This window comes from Cervus elaphus, chromosome 20 (genome assembly GCF_910594005.1).
Source record: "Cervus elaphus chromosome 20, mCerEla1.1, whole genome shotgun sequence".
Lineage (NCBI taxonomy): Eukaryota > Metazoa > Chordata > Mammalia > Artiodactyla > Cervidae > Cervus > Cervus elaphus.
This window is the reverse complement of record NC_057834.1, coordinates 35,681,264-35,699,076: the sequence shown is the minus strand read 5'-3', so window position 1 is coordinate 35,699,076 and position 17,813 is coordinate 35,681,264. Positions and strand designations below refer to the sequence as shown.

General features: G+C 41.5%; 1 protein-coding gene across 4 annotated transcripts; it reads right to left on the bottom strand.

Moving 5' to 3' along the window:
- Positions 1-272: 272 nt before the first annotated feature.
- Positions 273-16,581, bottom strand: FCRL1 (Fc receptor like 1). 4 transcript variants are annotated; one of them, XM_043878355.1, is made up of 11 exons: positions 16,463-16,578; positions 12,522-12,542; positions 9,600-9,869; positions 7,142-7,429; positions 6,719-6,997; positions 6,266-6,382; positions 4,744-4,771; positions 3,390-3,472; positions 3,112-3,183; positions 2,322-2,353; positions 273-1,367 (listed from the first exon to the last, which is right to left on the bottom strand). In XM_043878355.1, exons 1-11 carry the CDS (start codon positions 16,491-16,493, stop codon positions 1,296-1,298), a joined length of 1,293 nt encoding a protein of 430 aa, XP_043734290.1. In that variant the 5' UTR covers positions 16,494-16,578; the 3' UTR covers positions 273-1,295. The 4 variants fall into 4 exon arrangements, with proteins under 4 accessions (XP_043734290.1, XP_043734292.1, XP_043734291.1 ...); XM_043878357.1 differs by having other exon boundaries at positions 16,439-16,499; XM_043878356.1 differs by lacking the exon at positions 12,522-12,542 and having other exon boundaries at positions 16,463-16,581.
- Positions 16,582-17,813: the final 1,232 nt, after the last annotated feature.

Here is a 17,813-nt window from a genome sequence, read left to right as displayed (position 1 = left end):
ATAAAAGTAAAATTACAAATATACATATAAAATGTATACACTATTACAAACCAATGTTATTGCAATAAAAAAAAATAGAAGAAACACAAATGAGAAAAAATAAACAAAGAATTTGACAAGTGGAAAATAAAGAAAAGACTGGTAGCTCAAAATTGATTAAAGTTGTGAATTTTATGTTATTTATACTTTACTAAAATAAAAAAGAAAATATATATTATAATTTATCACATCACAGGATACTACACAGCCTTTTAAAATAGTACAGACTCTAAAATATTTCATGGTATTTTATTAAATATATATACTTCTAAATATATTCACATGTACGTAGAAGTGTTACTACAAAAAAATAGAAACGTACCTTCAGAGTTAAGATTTTAACAATGCTAAGCTTTTAACAATGGGTACCACTTGTGGTGTTAACTTATAGCGAAGACTTTAACTTTTACATTATATACTTTTCAAACGTTTTAATTTGTGTGTTAGCTTATGATTGTTTTAAAATTAAAATATGGACTTCAAACCATATTATCACATTTCCAAAAAAAGGCATGAATTAAGGAAGAAAACATATTCCTAAAACTTCTAGAAGCTGCAACAAATATAGAACTGTGGATGCAGTGAAACTTACAAAGACTATATCTCATTATAAACATGGCGGCATCTAGATTGGCTTGTGCATATAAAATATGTCATTAAAACTGAATGCAACCACAACAGAATTTTGTGTAACTTTGATTTAATTCTAGTTTGGTAATAGTGACCCCCAAATTCACTGAATCACATATTTTATGGAGGAACAGGATGATCAATCTAAGAAACATGGCTAGAGCACTGTACTGTTTGCCCAGAGAAAGCCCTTGCAAAAAAAAAAAAATATTGATGCATCTCTCTGTATGGAGCAGTCCCACAAAAATCACTAACCTTGGGTTCATGCACTCTAAGCTTCACTGTCTCACTACCCCCAAGATCTCAAGTTCTTATATTCCCATCCTGCTTCCACTTACAGAGAGAGAATTTAGAGCAGAGTTTGATCTGTACCTGAAAGAACTAATAGGAATCAAGTTCTAATAACACAGTTTTTCCCACTTCTGAGTTCGGGTTGGTTCTTCTAGATGATCTCGTCAAAGCTTGAGCAAACTGCACTTCACAGTAGATGCAGAAATAGTTTTATGGAGGAAAGCACCTGGATGAGGTGTACTGGAATGCTAATTCTCCCAGGATCTCTGAAGGACATAATAGTTCTGAGGTTTGGAGTCATGGATGGTTTTCCAAGAGCAGAATCTTCTGTAACTCTACATAACATCGTCATAGTCCATATCTGTAAGATCTGCCTTCTTCAGCCTGGAATATATGGCTGAGGGGTCCTAGGAGCAAAGGTAGAACTTGAGCAGGATAGAACATGGATAGAACTTGAGCAAGGAAAACAAGTATAACATATTTTCCATGGGTTCTCTTTCTGATCAACCTGGATGCATCCTACCATGGTGCATCACTCAAGACAGAACACAGAGCTTTCTGGAAGACTGTGGCCCTAGGCATTTTCAAAGGGCTTGGTCCCATTGTTGGGCTACAGACATGCTCCTGATGAGCTGTAAACTGAACTACATATGCAAAACCTTCTTTCATTTTTATGGGCCTTTATTAGGCCATTCCATGGGCTAAAATTTTTTAAGGGTATCAGAATTTCATATTCATAAGCTAAATTTAGCCTGTCGCTAGAGTTTATCAAGGATTTGAATTCTGTTCTGAGACAGTTGGCTGCCACACCACACTAGACAAAATTACAAAGCACCTCCTCTATTTGCACACATGCAGAGTTGGAGTTTCTGCAATTTTCTGAAAGCAGTTTTGTGTTATTAGTGAAGTCTTGAATTGATCAAGGTTTAGAAATTACCAATTTTTCAATGACAAAAATCACTCTTAGTTTCATTTTATTCAATATCAATTTAGTTTTTGACATGTTGTTTGGCTAGCTTTACAGCACAAAGTGATGTATGCATGGTTCAACAGTATTTCAGAAGAAAGATTTTCGGACCAATAGAACTTTTAGACTAAGCATGTACTACAGTTAAGCTACAAACCTTCATACATCCATTGCTAAAAATATGCATATGTGAGCCTCTAAAATTATCTTATATAAAGACATTTTACTGTTGTAATTGGATGTTTTTATTCCCATTGTATGGGGAGATAAAAATAGGAGATAGATGATGAAATCTTTTGTTTTTCCTAAGTGCCCATAGTTGTAGAAGTTTGAGACCCAGTCCCCAGAAGGGGAGTGAAAGAGCAAGGAAGAAAGAACAAAGATTCTAACTCACCGTATCCCCAGGATGTATCCCCGGGGGTGATTCTGTGAAGACAAATAGATGTGAGATTCTCTTTAGAGTCCTTCCTTAAATTAATGTTAATAAAGGCTTCTTCCTCTCCTATTTCCTGTAACTTTCATCCATTGATATTTTCTGTCTTGCTTTTCTGCCTATCACAAATATGGCTAGGAAAATTGGCACATGCAGGTGTGAGGGCCAGACGGTCCCTCCTAGCATTTGTTGTTGCTGTTTAATTGCTAAGTTGTGTCTGATTCTTTGGCAACCCTATGGACTGTAGCCCACAAGGCTCCTCTGTGCATGGGATTTCCCAGGCAAAAACACTGGAGTGGATTGCCATTTCCTGATCCAGGGGATCTTCCTGACCCAGGGATTGAACCTGCAGCTCCTGCATTGGCAGGTGGATTCTTTACCAACTGAGCACTAGGGAAGCCCCCCTGGCATCAATACCTCTCAGTATTTCCGTGTGCATCAAGCACGGGATGGGGCTACAGCCACAGCTAGGCAGCCTTTGGGGTGCTATAGGGAACACAGAGTTGGTACCATTTCCAAGGCTGCCATCAGACAGGGAATGAGATATGCAAGTTGGCATCCTCACTGGGACCTACTCAAGGCAGCTTCCAGACCACAGGCCAACCTTCAGATAGGCATAGCAGTGCTCACACTCCACTCCAAGGGCAGAAGCAGCAGTGCCAGCTGCCATGTTGCCGTACACAGTCACTGACTATCCTCCTGGCTCCAGGAAAGACAAAATCAGGGACCAACTCACACTCTCTTGTCTCACCTGCTGCTGACGGCTGTTCCTGTTGCACACGGTACACCAAAGAATAAACCTCATCCCCGCTTACAATATTCACTGAAAGAGAAGGAAGCATCATTATATGACACAGTCCCTCCTTCTAAACATTTAATTCACTCTGTACCTACTACCTATCACAGCCATGACGGCAGGTGAGTCACTGATTTGTAGAGGCGGCGGGGACACAGCAGAGTCAGGTTCGGTTCAGAGACATCACCAGCCCCCTCTGCCTACTTCGGCCCAGGTCATTTGGGAAGCCTCACCATTTTCATAGTCAGGGTGTAGTTCCTCTGGGGCTTGTGAGTTGAAGTAGTTGGATTCTTGGGGTACAGGATTGGGAATGCTCCTGCAAACACAGAAACATACATTATCTCTTTGGGATAGAATCCCAGATGTTCCAGACATAACTATCTGGGACCATGAGTAAAACAGTGAAGGAGAGAAGCCTGAAGGAGGAAATGTCCTGAGAGAATGCTAATTTATGTGGAAATCAGCAATCAGCATAGCTGTCTGGTACAAGCCATCACTCTATGCTTGCAGTGAGCAGGGCATTGCGGAGCATCCATAGAGTACATATTCCAGGAGTGTAAGGTCCTTATCTGACAGCTCTCTATGGTATTGCCCACACCCAGGATAGTGCTATTTGCATCATAGGTTCTCAGTAAATATTGAATGAAAAAATATTTATTTACTCCAGATGGAAAGCAGTTGCTACATAGAACAAGCAGCTTGAGGAAGGAAAAGATAATGGTCTTGCATATACATGTATTACTGAAAAATTTCAGTACATCTAATTTGTAATTGGAATTACAAATAGATGAAATCAGTAATTTCAACTATTCTGATTTGCAAAAAAATCTAGTTTTTACTGGCAAAAATAATAACATGCTATAAAAATGTATCAACTAAATACTGATATTTCCCAATGAAAGTATTTTAAAAATCTTTTCTTCCTCTAAATCAACAAGGGCCTACTATATAGCACAGGGAAATTTACTCAGAGTTTTGTAATAGTGTATAAGGGGAAAGAATCTGAAAAAGAATATATTAAGATAGCTGAATAATTGTGCTATACACCTGAAAATAACACAATTATCAACTATATGTCAACAAAATAAAATCAGAAATAAAATTTTAAAAATATCTTCCTCCTTTAATCTTCTAAGAAATGTCATCAACAATTTTTCAGTATGTTGATTATTCTCTGGCCTGTATTCTGGAAATGTGTGTATATCTTAACTACTCTAAAATACTTCAAATCTCTCAAAATCTTTCCATGTGTTCACGATTTCTGGAACTCAATAAAATGATTTACATACTCTCAGATATTGGTTAATTGATCGAATAAATGTATGAAACTGATCGATATAGTAGAGCTTTCTTATTCAGCAGATTTAGTGAAGGAGATGTTAGGACAAATGATGAAAGGATTTAAATTAATTAGTTAATACATAAAAGAAAAGGAATAGCAAATGAAGTTACCAGTGGAAGAACTCTGGAGTGGCAGTTTTAGGTATGATAAAACATGGAGAAAAGCTGACAAGAGAGAACAATTCAAGAATATTTTAATAGATTTATCTATATTATCAGCGCACACAGAGCAAACAGAGGTCTCACCTGACTGCATCCTTGGCTGTACGTCTGCCTGAAAGTCAAACAAATGAACAAACATGTCAGTGGAGCAACTCTCTCAGTGTTTTCATACAGTCCTTGTGCAGGGAATGTGTCTTGTTCTAGCATGCCCATTGCAAGGTGCTTTTTTTGTGCCCAGAGTACTCTTGGCAATTATTTGGGCAGATCCTTCATACTGCAGTTGAAGAGGTTTAGGTCCAGAATAGTCCTTTGAGTTGCCCAAAGGCAGTTAATATCAACACTGGACTTGAGCCCAAGCCTCTGTACCCACACCTATAACACCTTTTGGCTTTGGCTTTACAACCATACAATCTAATCCTGAAAGTGCCCCCCTGGTGGCTGAGATAGTAAAGAATCTGCCTGCAATGCAAGAGACCCAAGTTCAGTCCCTGGGTTGGGAAGATCTCCTGAAGAAGGGAATGACTACCCACTCCAGTATTCTTGCCTGGAGAATTCCATGGACAAGGGAGTCTGGTGGGCTACAGTCCATGAGGTTGCAAAGAGCTGGACACAACTGAGCAACTAACACTCACTTTTCAACCTAATCTTATCATGACAAAATGCACTGCCACAGACACATTACAGTTGGGTGAGGTCTCCAAATATGCCTGAAAATCTTGGAATTTAAGTGTGAATCTCACATCCTCTCTTGCCCCATTTCCAACTTGCTCTATGGAGAACAGGAAACCTGAGATTAAATGCAAATAAATATGTAATTATCAGTTGAAATGAAGTGTGAAGCTATTGGTACTCTGATTAAGAACGTGTGCTATGATTTGCTTAGTCACTCAGTCATGTACGACTCTTTGTAACCTCATGGACTGTGGCCCGTCAGGCTCCTCTGTCTATGGGGGTTCTTCAGGCAAGAATACTGGAGTGGGTTGCCTTGCCCTCCCCCAGAGGATCTTCCCAACCCAGGGATCGAATCCAGGTCTCCTGCATTGCAGGCAGATTCTTTACCGGCCGAGCCACTTAGAAGAGAATTGTAGGCTGTGTGGCCAGGTGAAGCCTCTTGGAGAAAATGACATTTAAACTGAAAAGTGACAAAGACAACAATGAACAGACTGTGTGAATGCATGGTTGAGCATTTCAGGGAGAAAAAATCATGTGACAGTATTCTAAAGCAAATAAGAATTAGTGCATTGACTTTAACTGGGAGATAGTCAGTATATCTGGAACTGTTCATTGTATTTCTCTTCCAGTGGCTGATTAGTTATTTTAAATAGTTACATTTTTGTATAAACATTAAACCACTGAAGTTTAAGGTATCAGCTTAACCTCAAGTGATAACATGTGGGGATGAAGGGTTTTACTAAAAACTTTCACTACTTTAATAGATACTGACCTGTGTGCTGGAAAGTTGAGGGGAGGGCCTGTGAGCAAATCTGTTGGCAAGGTAGCTAATGGAATATATTCATCCTTAATAGTATAGATGTCACAAATCTAGCCTTATTTCAGTGAAAACAAAGGTCACAGTAACAAAATACCAATCTCTATAAATACTAACCTATTTTTCTCTTGAGCCAGAAGCAAAATAATATGGCCAAAGTGGTGGGAGCAAGGATGCCAAGCAGCAACTCAATGATTCCTGAAGTAAGAACTTCATTTCTGTCTTCCATATGAACTGAAGGAAGAGACCTGTAAATGAGCTGCCAAGAAGGGCTTGGGTTTGGGGAGCAGATATTTTGAGCATGGATTGAGGCCATTCCTGCTCTTCCTGGGGCAAGTGGGATTTATTTATGCACCTCTGGACTTGCAGCTTATCACATTGACGAGAGGAGAAGAGAGGAACCAGCCTTGGTGTCCTCACAGCCCCTTGGATACTTCCCCCAGGACAGGACTACTGGCAAAGCCTCATCTTTGGTAGCATACCCACCAGCAAAACTGTGGGGTCAGCAAAACTCTTCCAGGATGCTGAGAAGAAACATTGACCAAGACAGCTCCACAACTCAAGCTATACCTTTGATGTTGAGTGGTACCACCTCACTGCGCTGGGCCACCTGGCCATTGTTGGCCTCGCAGTAGTAGTTTCCAGAATCTTCTGCAGTCAGAGAGAGGTTGAAGGACACTCCTCCTCCAAAGGAGGCTGAACTGTTCCCAAGGGTGACATTTTCATGATAAAACTGGTACAGGATCGGCGGAGAGCCTCTCTGGGCTTCACAGTGAAGTTCCACCATGTGCCCCACCACCAGCTGGGCCCCAGGAGCCCTGAGGGTGAGGACAGGGCGAGACACTGGAACTGCGAGAGATAGTAGACTGTCACAGGGGGGTCTCTGATGATGGCACACTCCCAATCCCTGCCCACAGAGGCTCAACCCCAATGAACTTTCTCAGGGTGCCCCCGGGGAACATGCTGGCTGAGCTGAAGGGCAGTGGAACTTACTTCTGACAGTGATGCTCACTAGCTCACTGAGGCTGGGGCCATAGCCATTGTCAGCTGTACAGTAATACTGGCCAGAGTCCCTCTCTCTCACTGCAGGAATCTCACATGTTGCCATCATTGAACGCTGGGTCTTCGTTTTCAGGCTTAAACCCCGGGCACCTCTGTACCAGTAGAAGACGATATCTCCTGTGCCCCCAGTGACCAAACACACAAGAACCAGCTTCTCTCCCTCCATCAGGTGTCCACCTGGAGGTTGTATCTCCAAGCTCACGTTACCAACAGGGACTCCTACATGAATACAAGATGACACAGGAAGGCCCTGAGTAGGAAGGTTTCAGGGACAGGGTACTTGTGACAGTCCTGAAAGCAAAGGCCTCTGGTCAAGTCAAAAGTTTATGTAAAGGTGGGATGAGGGACAGGTGAGGACTCCTGCTGATTCATAATTGGCACTGGTTGGGTTGATGATGGCAGGGTAAGAAAGACACCATAATATTCCTATGGAGATTGCAGTGTCTTCTCCCTGCCTAGAACAGTGTGATTACCAGAACCCTGATCTCTCAAACTCCCATTTTTCAAAGCACAGCAGTATAGTGGTTACAAGTCTAGGTTACAAAGCAAACTGCCTGGGTTGGAATGTTGGTTCCAACTCTTCTTGTGTGTGCTTGCTTGTTCGAATTATTTGTTCTCTGAGACTCAATTTTCCATCTGTAAAATGGAGAAGATAATGGTAGCTACCTCCTACAGTTGTGAGGGTTTAATTAAACATGTGTGAAGCACTAGAACAGGGTCTGTGGCATATGAACTATCCAGTGGCTTTTGTAGAGATCCAGACCCACAGTGTTGAGTTTTGAGCAAGTTTGGGAAAGCTCAGCTTTCAGGAGGTAGTAACATTTGCTTACGGTAGTATGGATACCTCTTTGTTTGAGAATGGGAGAGGATGTCAGAAATGTCAACCCTGATATGGGATAACGTGGTTCATAATCACAAAACACCTTCAATTCCTTTTTATCTTTCAAAGTCAGACAACTTCTCTTCCATAAGCCCTTCCCCCTTTCCTCAAAGCCTCCTCTTACCTCCTCAGGCAGATTTATCCCTTCTCTACACTTTTTATCAATAGTCAACCTGTACAACATGACCACCCTAGTTGTTTCAGATGCCAGCCAAGTGTCAGTTTCTCGCAGTCAGGAACCACATATTATGCAACTTTCTCCTCCACACCCTCCAGCACAATGATGAAATATGGTAAGGTCTTTCTAAACATTCTTTTGTTTGCTTAAACAGGAATAGCAGGAATAAGGGAAGACTGCTTAAGAACTCTGATAAAATAAATATTAAGCTGTTTTCTAAACATCTATTTTAAATATTATTCTTTTAGGTTGAATCAATCAAGTCTTAAAAGTTGAAAGTTATTTGAGTTTATTGCCAGTAAATTAAGAGATACCATAACTTCACATGCTTCACTTTGACATTTATGGTGTCATCTGTTAAAATACCGCTTATGATGTGGAAAAATTAAGATTCTCATATAGTTCTGGTGGAGTGAATGATTCAGCCACTTTGAAAGTCAGTCTGGCAGTTCGGTTACCCAGCACTTCAACTCCTAGTTCTACACCTAAGAGAATTGAAAGCATATACCTATACAAAAATTTGTGCATGAGTGTTCACAGCAGATTATCCATAACAGTCAAAAATGGAAATAGCCCAAATGTCCATCAACTGATAAACTGATAAACAAAATGCAGTATATTCATATGATGAAATGTTATTCAGCTGTAAAAGGGAATGAAGTATTGATACATCTAAACATCAAGGAATCTTGAAAATATTGCCTAAGTGAAAGTAGCCAGTGACAAAGGACAACGTGTTACATGATTCCATTTATATGATGGAATCAGAATAGGATTTCCTATTTTCAGAATAGGAAAATCCATGGAGATAGAAAGTACATGGGTGGCTGCATAGAGCTAGGGAGAGAGGAGGGGGAAATGGGGACTGACTGATAATGAATAAGGGATTTGTTTGGGGGATGATGGAAATGGTCTAAAGCTGATCGTGGTGAAGGCTGTCTAACTGTGAATGTCCTAAAAACTAATTGTGCACTTCAAATGGGTGGATTTTGCACTATGTGAATTATATATCAATAAAACTGTTATTTTAAAAAGCTAAAGAGAGGTCCCTGGGGGTCCAGCGGTTAAGACTCTGCCTTTCAGGGCAGAGGGCTTGAGTTCAATCCTTTGTTGGGGAGCTAAGGTACCACATGCTGTGGGATGTAGCCAAAAGTTTAAAAAATTATCAACTAAATTTTTTTTTAAAAAATGACTCTGATAAACAAAAGTTTAGGTACATGCCTCAAACAGCACCCATGCATGCAGGAGCAGAACACAATAGTTAGGTAAGACCAGACTCATGTCTCTGCACATCTTGGCCCACCCCAGCAGAGGTCCCCACTGGCACTCACTGTGAACTGCTATCTGGACTCTTCGGCTCAATTTGAATTTGATAGATGTTATCTTTGCTTCACACCAGTAGGACCCTGAGTCTGCCTTCCGCACGGCAGGAATCCGGAATTCCGGGAGGCTATTCGAGTCCAGCCCTAGGGGCCGACCATCTCTGTAGAAGCGGAACTGGAGCTTGGCATCCAACTTCTGTGGAGGGGGCTGGGTCTTACAAGTCAGGGTCATTGTTTTCCCCTCTATGGGTGGAGAGGGGCTGACTATCAGTAACAGTTCTAGAGGGAAGAAATAAACACATATTCTAGGGCAATGGAACTCAGAGATCCTGATCAGAAGCACTTTGCGTTCTCAGCAAGACTCAGAGAACCAGCTCATTGACACACAGACCACGTCTCACATTACCACCCTGCCTGGACATGGCCCATGGGCTTTCAACTGCTCACACACAACTGTTCCCATCCTGCCCCTATAAAGTGTCACTTCCTTCCACAAGGCAAACCCTTCCCTTTGACCTGGCTCTTACTCTTTGAAGTTTCTATCCATGACCTGAAAACACTCTTGGGATGCAGGGATACTGATGACTGTCACTAGAGTTGGCATTGAAGAAGGCGAAGCTCGAAGTTTTAGGAAAATATATTTCATTTATCCTTGTGATAAGCCGTACTTGTCATTTTCTTCTGTTCCCCTTTCCCTGATGTCTCAGACCCACATTATCTCTTTCAGAGGTAGAATATGACACATGGAAGATCAGTCAGTTTGGGAAATACTCAGATGAACTTGATTTCTTTACTATTCTTTCCTGCCCCTTTTATTGCAATTCCTAATGGAAGGAACAAGCATGCACTTGCCAAGAAATAGTCTGCACCCACACATCCATGTGGCCCAGATCCCTTGCTCTGGGACCTCTATACAAATGCCTACAGAAGCCATGTATCCTTTTTTGGCCATAGGGACTCTTTTCTGGATGAATTAAAGATGAGTAAAGTTGTATTCTGCTTTCATCTTACGTCTGTATCTATCCCAGTTGCAACAATTCATAAAATATCAAAAGCCCTGATAGCATTTGCTCATAGGCATTTGTTTATCCAACCTTCAGAGACTTTGTTCTTTGAGAAGTTTTAAGAATATTCTTAAGAAAAGCCTCTTTGTCTCCTTATCAGGTAAAAATGCTAAGTGTTCTAGATCACTAAGGGGTGATTCCTGGTCCAGCATCTATAATCTCCAAGCCTTCCTATCAGAATGCTTTACCCTTGGACTTTTAAACAATTCAATTCAACCATGGTACTATGATAGCTCAGTTGGTAAAGAATTCGCCTGCAATGCAGGAGACCCCAGTTCAATTCCTGGGTCAGGAAAATCCGCTGGAGAAGGGATAGGCTACCTTTTCCAGTATTCTGGCCTGGAGAATTCCAGGGACTATCTAGTCCATGGGCTCACAAAGAGTCAGTCATGACTGAGCAACTTTCACTTTCATGGTACCCAAATATTTGCCTGTGCTGCGGCATGGAATACCCTGTGCATTTAGTCATTTTCTCTCCTTGGAAAATTGTAATCCCCAGAGGACTGAGGAGCAACACAGCCTTGGGAGCAGGGCAGGAAAGGGAATTTTAAAAAAGGCAACTGTAACCCACTCTTCTGAATGGGTCTGGGGCGAAGATGGAGTAGGACACTGGACAGGGCAGTTTGCACAGGTCCAAAGGTCAGTCTTGCAGTTCAGAGCTTGTTTCAGAAAATTCTCAATCACGGAGACTACCTGGAAAATTCCTGGGGGCCAAAGCTTTGTTTCTTCATCCTGGATGCAGCTTTAAATTTCTACTGAGGCGACAACGAGTCACACACACTTGTGGAGTAAAAGTAGAGCCAGGTGCAAGGCATCATGGCATCAACACAAGGTGTGAGTTAGCCTTGGACAAACATCAGGTGAGTAACTGAGTATTTCTGGTCATAGGAATTCCTGTGCTTCCTAGTTGCACATGAAGCCTGTGTTGGAGTAGCAGGATAACCTCTTTTATACCTGCACAAGAGAGCAGTCTTTGATAAATTGTTGTTGTTGTTGTTGTTCAGTCGCCAACTCAAGTCCAACTCTTTGTATCCCATGGACTGCAGCATGCCAGGCTTCCCTGTCCCTCACCATCTCCTGTAGTTTGCCCAAGTTCATGTCCACTGAATCAGTGATGCCATCCAATCATCTCATCCTCTGTCACCCCCTTCTCCTTCTGCCATCAGTCTTTCCCAGCATCAGGGTCTCTTCCAATGAGTCAGCTGTTCATATCAGGTGGTCAAAGTATTGGAACTTCAGTTTCATACTTTAGTGGAAGATTTCTTCTAGGGAAAAATTTCCTTCCCTCCTTGCCTTGTAAAAATAAGACTGAATTGGGAGCAAAGTAATGAAGTAAGCTTGCATAAACCAGAGTCTGAGAAAGAAATCACACTGAGATAACAGTTACGGCTGCAGAGGAGGGCTGGAAATAGGAAGAAGGCAGCAGTCTACAAATTGTGTGTGCCTCGAGCACTGGCTATAATGTTGTTCTCTGCGGAGGTATGACTTTGGCATTTTCTTCAGTCCTCTAGTGGTGCACCCAACTGGGGAGCACACAGGGGCTTTGGAGCATTTTGAGCAGAGAGCAGAGATTTTTCCAACATCAGTCTTCAGCACTCCCTGACTTCCTTGTGCAAACAGCATCACCCTCCCTAAACTGAGATGTCCCAGTAAAAAAGACTGTCTAAAGATCAGAGCAAGACCCGCTCTATCAGCTGAGTATGTACACGTCACATGCAGAGACTGGCGTGAACACAAGCAATCTAGGCCCAAGGGAGCTGCTGTCGTCTATATACTTGATACCAGACAACCAACCACAGACTTCATGCACTAGCTCAAGTAACAAGATACCCACAGATCATGAAGAAGAAAAGGAAGTGACACTCACCAATTGATTCGCAGAGTGGAGCTGGGAGAGAATTCAGCAGAGATCCGTCAGTACGGGGTGGCAAATCCCAAACGTATCTAAAGTTTTACTCCCCTGAGGATTTGCCCAGCAACTCACCTTCCTTTCCTTGTGCCCTTCCTCTCTCCTTTTTCTCTCTGTTCTTCTCTTTTTCCCTCCCTACCACTTTATTTTTCTACCCCTTCCCTGCCCTGCTTCCTTCCTCCTTTCTCTCTGATCCTTTCCCCATATTCCACTTCAACCACCTGCCTACAAAATGACACACACTTCTGTTTTGTGATCAAAATTTCCAATAGTTTCTCTCACCTGTGATTATGAGATGGTGTCTTTTTCCATAACTACTTAGTGACTTCCTTCCTCAAGCACATTATCCTCACCTCATCTCTCAGAAGTCTGATGACTCAGCTCTAAAGACTTGCTGATTCATCAGCAAGGAGAGTGCACCAGGTCTTACGCAAGACATGATGCCCCTTTATTTGACAACTTCAGAGCAGAGGAGGCTTAGGTCCAGATACAGAATTCAGGTTTCTCCAAAGAGTCTCTTATCCCTCAAGAATTTACCATAATATTATAGCATATGGTTAAAAATGGAAAATTCTGGGGGAGATGTAGGCTTTGTAGCGAGATGATGTTGATTTGAATCCTGGCTCTTCCTCTTATGAGCTGTGTGACTCTGGGAAAAACACTTTACCTCTCTGTGCTTTAGTTTCCTGTAAAATGGAGATAATAATAAACCTACCTCACAGAGTTCTGTGAAGATTAAATGAGTCGATATCCACAAAACACTTAGAAGAATGTCTGGAATTCATCTAGCATTCAGTAAATTTTATCTCACTATTATTATCTATTTTAGCCCAGTTTAGTCTGAGATGCCTACAGTTTTAGAATAAATGTTTATTTGAATAACTAGCTCCTCAGGTACAAGAAGAGAATCAATGAGGGCTAGCATAAAAATTACATTTTATTTACTCATCCATACAACAAATAATTTTGAGTGCTTACTGTAAGTCAGGCCTTGTACATTGCACTTAGGTTGCAGGAGTGACCTTGAATGACAATCTTTTCCATTAAGGAATTTATATTATAGTGGAAGAGATTCAGTTAAAAAATAAATATGGGCTGATTAATGTTGAAGTTTGACTGAAAACAACAAAATTCTATAAAGCATTTATCCTTCAATAAAAAAATAAATAAATATGCAACATGATCTCAGAGAATGGTCAGTGCTATATGAAAAATAAAACAGAAAAATAAGTTTCAGAGTATCTTGGGATGGTCTGAAGGCAGGTGCACCTGGAACTGTCTAGTTGAGGGGGAGAGTGGTTGATAGTTTTGCGTGAGAAGTAAGCAGGGGCCTGTCACAGAAGGCTTGGTGGACTTGGTCATAGCTTTGGATTTCATTCATGGTGTAATTGGGGACCATGGACAGTTCTGACTTGATATCCATTTGTAAAATCACTCTTCCACTGTGGAAAGAACTACAGACTTGCAAGAAAAGCAGGGAGAAAATCAGTGGGAGTTTAATCTTGAAGAGTGAGGATGATGGCTCAGGTTAGGCAGTACTGGTGCTGTGATTGAGACATATTTCAGTATAAGTTTGGAGGTAGAATCGATAGGAATTCCTTGTGGACCGAATATGAAGTATAGAGGAAAGAGAGGAATTAAGTGTATCTAGGAGTATACTAGGAAGAATGTTGGTGATGTTTACAAACATGGAGGAATGGTAGGGAGAAATAGGTTAAATTCCATGGTGGTGGTGGTGGTTCATGTAAGTCAAAGGATCTGTTTGGACATGTTGGGATTAAAATACATATTAGACAGTTGGATAGCAGTTGAATATATGCAAGGTGTTCAAAAGTGAGGTCAAAGTTGGATAAGTAACTTGATTTAAAGGTGTTTAAAATGGCACATAAAATGACTAAAGTATATAATTTGGGAAATGAGTATGGATGGAGAAAATCTATATGCCAATCTTGGGAAAGTCAAACATTTTGAGATCAGTAAAGCATCCAGTAATAAGTTAGAAAGAAAACCAACAGAATATAATATTAAGAAGCCAAATGGGAAAGTATTTCTAGAAGTTGGAATGGTCAACTATGGTCTGAGATGTTGAACAACATGAGAAATAAAAATTGAATCCTGGGTGAAGCAACATAGAGGTGGTTGATGATGTTAATCAGAGTAGTTTTAGTGGAGTGGTAGAGGCAAAGATTGATTGAAGTGGGACCAAGAAAGGATAAGGAAGAACTACAAGGACCTAAAACTGTTTAACAATATCCAAGGGTTAGGAAGCGTTGACTCTAAAGGGATTGAGGACTTGAGGGAATTTTTTAGGTGATAGAAATGTTCTGTATTTTGATTGTGGTGGTAGTCACATGACTCCAAATCTTTGTCAAAAATCAAACTGCATCAAAAAGTTAATCTTACTACAAAGAAAATAGACATTGAATTTTAAAAAGAAAGGATGGGAGGAGGTCAGGTAAAGATAGCAACTCTCTGAAAACTATAAAGGGATAAACTGAATGGTGAAGCAAATGAAGATTACATTTTTATGATTTTAAAATAGAAGATATTATAGCATACTTATGCATTTATAGGAAGAGCCCAGGATGGAAAAACATTTTGATGGTGGGGCCAGGGAATCTGGGCCCAATGCACAAGTGGAGAATCCTGCCTTCAATAGGATGAGGGAAAATATATCCATAATAGGGGGAGAAAAGGCACAGTATGTAAATACAGAGGTGGACAGGTTGATAGATACAGCAGTGGAAAGATGAAGAATTTTTTTTTGGATTGCTTTTATTTTTCTCAGTGTTCTAAATTAAGAGTAACAAGAGAAAAGTTTGAGGAGAAAGGAGGGAGTATGAGGAAGTGGTCATCAAAAATGGAAAAGCATTGACTCAGAAAGAATAGGAGGATTGTGTGGCACCTCTGATAGCCACCTGAGATTGGTTTACTACATTTAGAAAGAAAGAAAGGCAGCAGGATTGTCCCTTTTGTTTAGGGTCACATTCAGTTGCTCAGGCACAGGTGTAAAGCATGCAGAAAAGAATGTCAGTCAGAAGAGCACTATGGGGAAGAGAGGTGATGATGTATCCAAGAGAGTATTGTGATGAACTCTGAGAAGTGAGGACACAGAGTGTAGTAATTGACAATGGAAAAGTAAGACTGGGGAGTGGAAGGCATGTTGAAAATGGAGCATTAGAGAAAGTGAGCTGAAGTATGCTGTAACTGGATGGGAAGGTGGATGCTGAAATCAAAGACTTTGGAAGTGGGACGGTTGTTGGTAATCACAAGTTCTGGGGTTTGATGGTAGGAATAGGGGAAGGCAAGGAAGAATGGGGTCCTCCCTGGTGGCTCAGATAGTAAAGAATCTTCCTGCAATGTGGGAGACCCAGGTGATCCCTGGATCAGGAAGCTCCCCTGGAGAAGGGAATAATTACCCACTCCAGTATTCTTGCCCGGAGAAAGAATCCCATGGACAGAGGAGCCTAGCAGGCTACAGTCCATGGGACTGCAAAGAGTCAGAGACAACTGAGTGACTAACACACAACACAAGGAAGAAAATAGGGAAATCATTTTGATGATAAGAAGGGAAAGGGACTAAGAGGCCAATTTGTTGTATGAATTATCTTTGTGGCTATCAGAACCACCAAGAACAAAGTCAGAATCAATAGAGGAAAGAAAGACAGAAAGTGAACACATACTATGAGATAAAAAATAAAATGGCAGTTTTCTTCCAAAATCTGGCTCTCCAATATCTATGATTTTCTGCCCAGCTCTGAGCCCTCACTGGGGAGTAAAGATCTGAGCACACCTGACCATCACTGGGCAGAAACTCAGTCCAGAGAAGCCCGAAAGCTTCAGAAGGCAGGGTGCAAGAGGATAGAATCCCATACCCTTCTCTGAGTTGTCCTACTCACCACAGATCAGCAGCAGGAGCCTCAGCAACATGGGGACCAGGTTTGGGAGAGGACATGGAACTGAAGGTACTGTCTCATCAAAACAAGAATTGGCCTTAGATTCAAGAGGCTGTGGCTTGTCAGAAGTTTGAGGAAGTCAGGATCAGAAGTCACATGATCGGAAGCACACGTGTACAGAAATAGAAGGAACAAGAGTCTTCTGAGAGCCACTCTGTTTCCTCTGCTCTGGAGGCCAAGAAAATTAAATACACTTCTGTTTATAGTTTGGTTCTATTTCCAAATTTTGAAGACAGTACATATTAATACATCAGTGCCTTCTTTAAGAACTCGGGTAGCTCAAAGTAAAAGCAGATTCTGACTTTGATGGGCGTCTCATCAGGCAGTGGTCCTGCTGAAATTCAAGTGGCATGTTTGTCATCTTTAGTAAGTGTGTCTTCTCAACCATATCTAATGAGCACATCCTTTTGCCTTGCAGCAGCCTCTACCTTAATCACCCTACACACACAAGTGTCAGTAAGGCAGGGAAGAGTGGGCTGTCACCCAGGTTGTGGGTAACGTGTGACAGTCGTTGCACATGATGATTTGTGCATGCATGCTCGGTCTCTTCAGTTGTGTCCAACTCTTTGTGATTCTATGGTCTCTAGCCTGCCAGGATTCTCTGTCCATGGGATTTTTTCAGGCAAGAATGCTGAAGTGGGTTGCCATGCCCTCCTCCAGGGGAATCTTCCTGACCCAGGGATCGAACCAGCATCTCCTGCATTACAGGTAAATTCTTTACTACTGAGCCACCTGGGAAGACCAGTGGTTTGTAGGGTCAACTTATATATAAGATAGCTTATAAATCACTTTGCCTACAAAAGTCCATATAGTCAAAGCTCTGGTTTCCCTGGTGGTGCTAGTGGTAAAGAAACTGTCTGCCAATTCAGGAGATGTAAGAGACACGGGTTCAATTCCTGGGTCTGGAAAAGTGTATGGCAACCCACTCCAGTATTCTTGCCTGGAGAATCCCATGGAAATAGGAGCCTGGTGGGCTATAGTCCATGGGGTTGCACAGAGTCAGAATGACTGAAGCAACTTCATGTGCATGGTTGTCAAGTGTCCAGTAGTCACGTATGGATGTAAGAGCTGGACAATAAAAAGGCTGAACACTGAAGAACTGATGCCTTCAAAATATAATACTGGAAAAGACTCTTGAGAGTCCCTTGGAAGGCAAAGAGATCAAACCAGTCAATCCTAAAGGGAATCAACCCTGAGTATTCACCACAGGGACTGATGCTGAAGCTGAAGCTCCAATAACTCAACCACCTGATATGAAGAGCTGACTCATTGGAAAGACCCTGATGCTGAGAAA

Excerpts from the sequence above, each read along its gene's own strand:
- FCRL1 (XM_043878355.1), bottom strand. The coding sequence starts at position 16,493 with ATGTTGCTGAGGCTCCTGCTGCTGATCTGTG. Across the intron at positions 12,543-16,462 it reads GCTCCTGCTGCTGATCTGTG|CTCCACTCTGCGAATCAATT; the intron begins GTGAGTAGGACA and ends ATTCTCTCCCAG. Across the intron at positions 6,383-6,718 it reads GGTACCACTCAACATCAAAG|TTCATATGGAAGACAGAAAT; the intron begins GTATAGCTTGAG and ends CTCTTCCTTCAG.